We start from the raw sequence: 5946 nt of genomic DNA on the forward strand, positions 1-5946 counted from the left end.
CTACCTTTGCAAACAAGCAATTACTATTTTGAGGTATTATTTCTATCTTTGACCAATTGAAACACCTATGTTCCACTCCACTTTGCCACATGCTACAGTCAAATTATTAGTAACATAGAAAAACCCTAAGAACAAAGATAGATTCAAAACAAAATGACATTAGAATAAACAGTTGAATGTGAAACAATACCTAAACACATGCGAAATACTGCATATACTAATGTAAAATATAGATTATACTTATGCAAAATAGTTCATATACTAATGTAAAATATTGTATATACTAATGCAAAATGTTGTATATACTAATGCAAAATTGTGCACATACTAATGCAAAATACAGTATATACTAATGTGAAATTTTGCACATACTAATACGAAATACTGTATATACTAATGCGAAATTATGCACATACTAATGCGAAATAGTAACAACATAAATGCAAAACCAGTTTCTGTATAAAACATGCAAATGAGGTCCTACAAACAAATAGATTATTTTTTCATAGATCACTGTTAAAAGTATAATCAGGTTCTCGAAAGCATTTTGTATTTTTGTATATAAGCTAGGATTCATTGCTGGTATTGAAAATACTTAATCTATTCTTTTGGTTTGTTAATTAGTTGATCTACTCTCAAGGTCCTAACATGTTGTTTTTGTAGCCATTTGTGTTTTTCTAGTTGTCAAGATCCTGCATGCTTAATCTTAACACTATGAGCCATATGGTTAAAACATTACAAACTTATTTAGTTGGTTCATTAAAAAAAAATTCTCAAAACTGGAAGCGAGTTAAACATTACCAACTAGACAAATGCTTGGTAGAACGCACATGAAACATTATCAAGATGGATGTGCAATACTAATTATGCACATGCAAAATCTTAGTCATTGATGCGAAAAGCCATATTTGATCCTACAAATGGAATTATTCTTGTCTCCAAGCACCAAAACCTGTGATTCAAAATCACTAAAACAACAACAAAAGATTAAAATGACCCCTAAAGTGGGTCCCATAGGGCATGCCATAAATTTATGTAAAAAATTGTGAATGCAAACTAGAGGGACTGAAAAGATGAACTAAGCAACCAACAAACATATATTTCAACCACACTCAAGATTAGGACGTTGAGAAGGAAGAAAACTAGATAAATAAAATAGAATCAGTTAAATCACAAACTCTAGATTATCCTCAATCTAATAGTCCCCTAATTTGATGTGTTCTTTTTGAATGATAGATACTTGATTTGGTTCCATGATAGTGAATTCAAGATGGATATTTAGCTAAAAAGAGATACAAGATGGCTGTGAGATGCTTAATGGATGTGCAAAATGGTGAGTGAATAATTATGCATTATGAGGTTATGAAAATGAAAATGGATGAACAATCTTGTATTATAAGAGTATGAAAATGAAAGTGGATGAACAATGAAGGAAAAATGGGGGTTTAAATATGCTTAAGTGAGAGATGTAGAGGCATGAGAGAAAGACACGTGTCCTTGAGAAGAGCATGTGTCACAGATACACATGACATGTGTTCTTAAGAAGGACATGTGTCATTTAAAGGAATGACATGTGTCCCTGAGGACACATGCCAATTTGGGAATGAGACACCCAAATTAGAAGGTTTTATTCCAAAAGAGATTACAAAATGGGGATATTCTCATGGTTTAGGAAATTTGGGATATTTTCCCCAATTTTAGGGAATTTGGTTCCCTAAAAATGAGGATTTTCCTTGACTTATGATATTTGGGATGTTTTCCCAAATTTTAGGAAATTGGTTCCCTAGAAAATGAGGATTTCCATGACTTGCGATATTTGGGATATTTTCCAAAATTTTAGGAAATTGGTTCCTCCAAAAATGAGGATATTTCCATGGCTTAGGATATTTGGGATATTTTGGAAATGCACACACATGATGAGGGATAAGGGATAGGGTTTACTAAACCATTGGTTAGTTAGGTGGGTTAAGCTAGAGAAAGGGTTAGATTTAGGCCACGTGAGGTAATAGAATTAATTAATTCTATGAGGGAATATTAGGAGGAAAGGACAAAGGTGAATTAAATAATCAAATTATACATTTGATTTATTTAATAGAAGAAAATGGGTAAATTTAATTAATTAAATGATTTATGATTGTCAAATAATTAATTTAAGGAGAACTATAACTTAATTAATAAGATTAGCTGGAAGGAGGGAACACTAATTAATTAAATAATGTGTAATTATTTAATTAAAAGAATACTCACGATAGCTAAATTCAATTAATAAAATTAATGAAGAGGGAAAAACTAAAACATTAATTATAAATTAAAGATACATTTAAATTTCAATCCTATAAACATTGAACAACAATACTAACAATACCCTTAATCATTATGTCATTTCATTTTAAAATAGATTAGGGGAAAAGTCCTAGTTACCGCCCATGTTCCATTGACCATTCACTCCTTGCTCACCCAACATTCCAATTATCAACTTTAAAGAAACCAAAATAATGATAACTAAGACCCATTCATATTTTTTACATGTACTACTAGTTGCTTATTGTACCCAAGCTGTGTGCACACATACATATAAATATATATAAATTTAATTTATATTATTTTAAACATATATAAAAGAATAATACTACTTATAAAATATAGAAGTAATATTATTGATATAAATAGATGCATTGTTTTATATAACATATATGTGCATGGTATTATTTTTTATATTTTATACATATATGATATAACATATTTTTAAATATAAAAGTAAAATAATTTTAATTTGAAATATATATATTCTTTTTATGAAATATGTTAAAGATATATATATATATATAGATTTTCACATTAAAAATGTATAAAATAGGTTTGCAATTAATAAAATAAAATTAGTAAATCTTTATTGGAAGAAGATCAATTCTAGATATTTCTCCATATGTTAATAATTCTAAATTATATATATAAATAATATTAATATATCTATTTCTTTAAAAATATTAAATATGTAAATTATTTTTAAAATATAGATTAACTATTTTTAAAATTATTTTATAATTTTCTTAAAAAAGATTTTAAATATTTTTTAAAACTAATTTTCTATCAATATGAAGGAAAAATTAATTTGTGAAAGTCTAATTTTAGACATATATGTAATAGAATTTAGTGTTACTTGGATAAAAGATTAAATTTATATGATATATATGCAATATTATTGTTTATAATATTATATGTTATTATATATTAAAAATATAAATAAAATAAAATATTTTTTATAAATATATCTATTTATGTATTGTTTGTGAATTGTTTTATATAAAATGTGTAAAAGTTATTTTCTTAAACATAGATATAAATTAATTTTAAAGATTAATTAAAGTTTAAATTTTAAAAACTATAAAATGATTTTAAAATTAATAAAATAAAAAATAAATACATTTATATTTAAAAATTTCAATTTTAGACATTTTATATAAGCTTTTTTATAATTAGATACGTTTATAGTGATTAGATATGGAATTTTTAAATAAATATATCTATAAATTTTATATTAAAAAATATCAATATATTTCTTTAAAAATACTAACGTACATATCTAATTTTTTTAATATAAATTTACTAATTTTAAAATTATTGTATATACACTTTTAAATATATTTTAAATAATTTTTAAAACTAAATTTGTAAGTTATAGTCCAGAAGTCCAAATAAGAAAAGAAATTATGAAAAGCTGTATCTATTAAACTCCGTATTCGATAGGATTTGAGGTACTGATTGAGGAAACGATAAGAGAAGAAGCAGCGAGAAGAATAATTATTTGACTATTGAAGAGGGAGGGAACATGGTTAATGCCAAGGAGGCGAAGCGGCAGCAAATCAGGCGTATTAAGCGGATTTTTAAAGAAGCGGATGAAATTAATGGGAAATTCAGCCGTATTTGGCGCCGTAAAATAGGGTACCTGTGTTCTGGGCTTCCTTTCTCAACATTGCTATCCGCCTTCCACAGGAGATATGGAAAGCCAGCGGGAATCACTCCAAATTCCCCTCCTCAACTACAACTGCAACTGCACCAAGGAGGAGCTGACAATAATGATTATTATAATCCTGATCTGGATGATGATGCAATGGAGGAAGTTTTACGAAGACTTACTTTTCCCTCATTGATGAGGGCCAAGAGCATTTGTAAAGCCTGGAATACGGTTATATCCGCACCAACTTTCAATCTCCTCAATGAGGAAACTCATCATTTTCTGATTCAGCAAATGGTGCAGGGATTCCAAGGAATTGCCTTCTTCAGTAGCGCACTCAACCGCTGGTTTCAAATCCCTTTACTACCGTGGAAGACATGCAGTTGGCACTACAACAAGCGTTATTACCCTGGCCCGAAACAGCTTTGCCTGTGCGGTGCAGCATCAGGGCTTTACCTCTTTCTTGATTGGGATGATGTCTTGTATCGTAACCCACCCGTCGTAATTAATCCTGTAACCAAACAGCGCAGGGAATTTCCTCCTCTTCCACTCCACTGTAGCTTGACGCCCGGAATGGCCGTGGAACTCATAGTCCAGTCTGGTCACTTTCAAATTATTACTTTAGGCTTTGAGATAAGCAGGCCAAGGGATTTGTGTACTCTACTATACAATTCCACTACAAATAAGTGGACAGAGGTGCCTGCCACGCCTGCCATTCACATTCACATTCGCAGCTTCTACGAAATACACCGTTGGACGAGCGCAGTACACAATGGCGTAGTCTACTTTACGAATAACTATGGTCGTCATCTGGGTTGCTATCACATTTCTTGCAGAGAGTTTCAATTTAGGGAGGTCGAAGGAGGGCTACATCCCCAGATGAATTCCTATGATCATGTTAAGAACATGCACGCTCTTCTGCCGTCCTTAGTGGTGTGTAGTGGAAAGCTTCTTTTGGTGGGGAGGTTACTAAAGAAGGCCGAGGAAAGGTCTATATTGGGCCGCTTTCCTCTCATCAAGCACACTTTGGTGGGGATACGGGAGCTGGACAATAGCAACGAATGGTCTTGGTCTCTCATTTCCATCACCCCTCAAGGTCTGTTAAAAGACACGGTGGAATCATCGGATGGAAGTGATTTTTTGGTTGCTGCTGCATCAGGAAAAATTTGGCTTACCATTCAAGGAAGCCTGAATATGATGTGCCTTGATTTAAGCTCTATGGAATGGAGTGTGTTGCCAGGCTGCCCTGCTGAAGATCTGGTCGACTGCTTTCCAAGGAAGGCAGTTTGTGGAACGTTGTCGATTCACGACAAGCTTTCATTGTTTGACTAGTATCTATTATTAAGACCCATGAACTTTTTTTCTTTTGTGTATTTGATCCATTTATTTCATAGATTATTTCATACATTGTTTTATTTTGATGTATATATTTTGGAATTTTAGATTATCTGACTTTGATGCATTATGCATGAATGGTTAAAACTTAAGATTAACGGCAGACTAATATGTGGAGATACAGTTGGGCTTAAGATTTGGAGTTCACTTTGTCAATGAACATATATTTGTATGAATATCCAACGGCAACATCATTCTCTTAAGTTTGAGTTAGGGTTTTGATTTGTATGAAAAGGAAGGATATGTAATACACGGTTGTAAATAATGGTATACTGGTTTGTACTCCATGCATGTCTTACCATCATATATTCAACTTCTTTCAATATTTATGGTAATCAAATAATCACGTAAAGATGGTGATACCCCAAAAGTTATGTTATTTTTGTTAGTTTGAGTATCTCGGAGAGCTGTCATCTCCATTTTCAAGAATAAGTAAATAATTGTTTTTCTGGAATTTTGTTAGAGTCTAGACAATTATTTATTTAATTAATTGTTTCCTTTAGAGACATCTAGTAATCAATTAGTTATGGATTGTTAGAGTCTAATTAATCTTAGTCATTGATTGAAATTAAATCATGGCCATTGGTTTTTCAATG

At 30.9% G+C, this 5946-nt stretch overlaps 1 protein-coding gene across 1 annotated transcript; it reads left to right on the top strand.

Annotated features, from left to right (window-relative positions):
• Window positions 1–3829: 3829 nt before the first annotated feature.
• Window positions 3830–5287, top strand: LOC131858834 (uncharacterized). Its single transcript, XM_059212289.1, has one exon. It carries the CDS (start codon window positions 3830–3832, stop codon window positions 5285–5287), a length of 1458 nt encoding a protein of 485 aa, XP_059068272.1.
• The last annotated feature ends 659 nt before the right edge of the window (window positions 5288–5946 follow it).

This window comes from Cryptomeria japonica, chromosome 10, assembly GCF_030272615.1.
Source record: "Cryptomeria japonica chromosome 10, Sugi_1.0, whole genome shotgun sequence".
Classification (NCBI taxonomy): domain Eukaryota; kingdom Viridiplantae; phylum Streptophyta; class Pinopsida; order Cupressales; family Cupressaceae; genus Cryptomeria; species Cryptomeria japonica.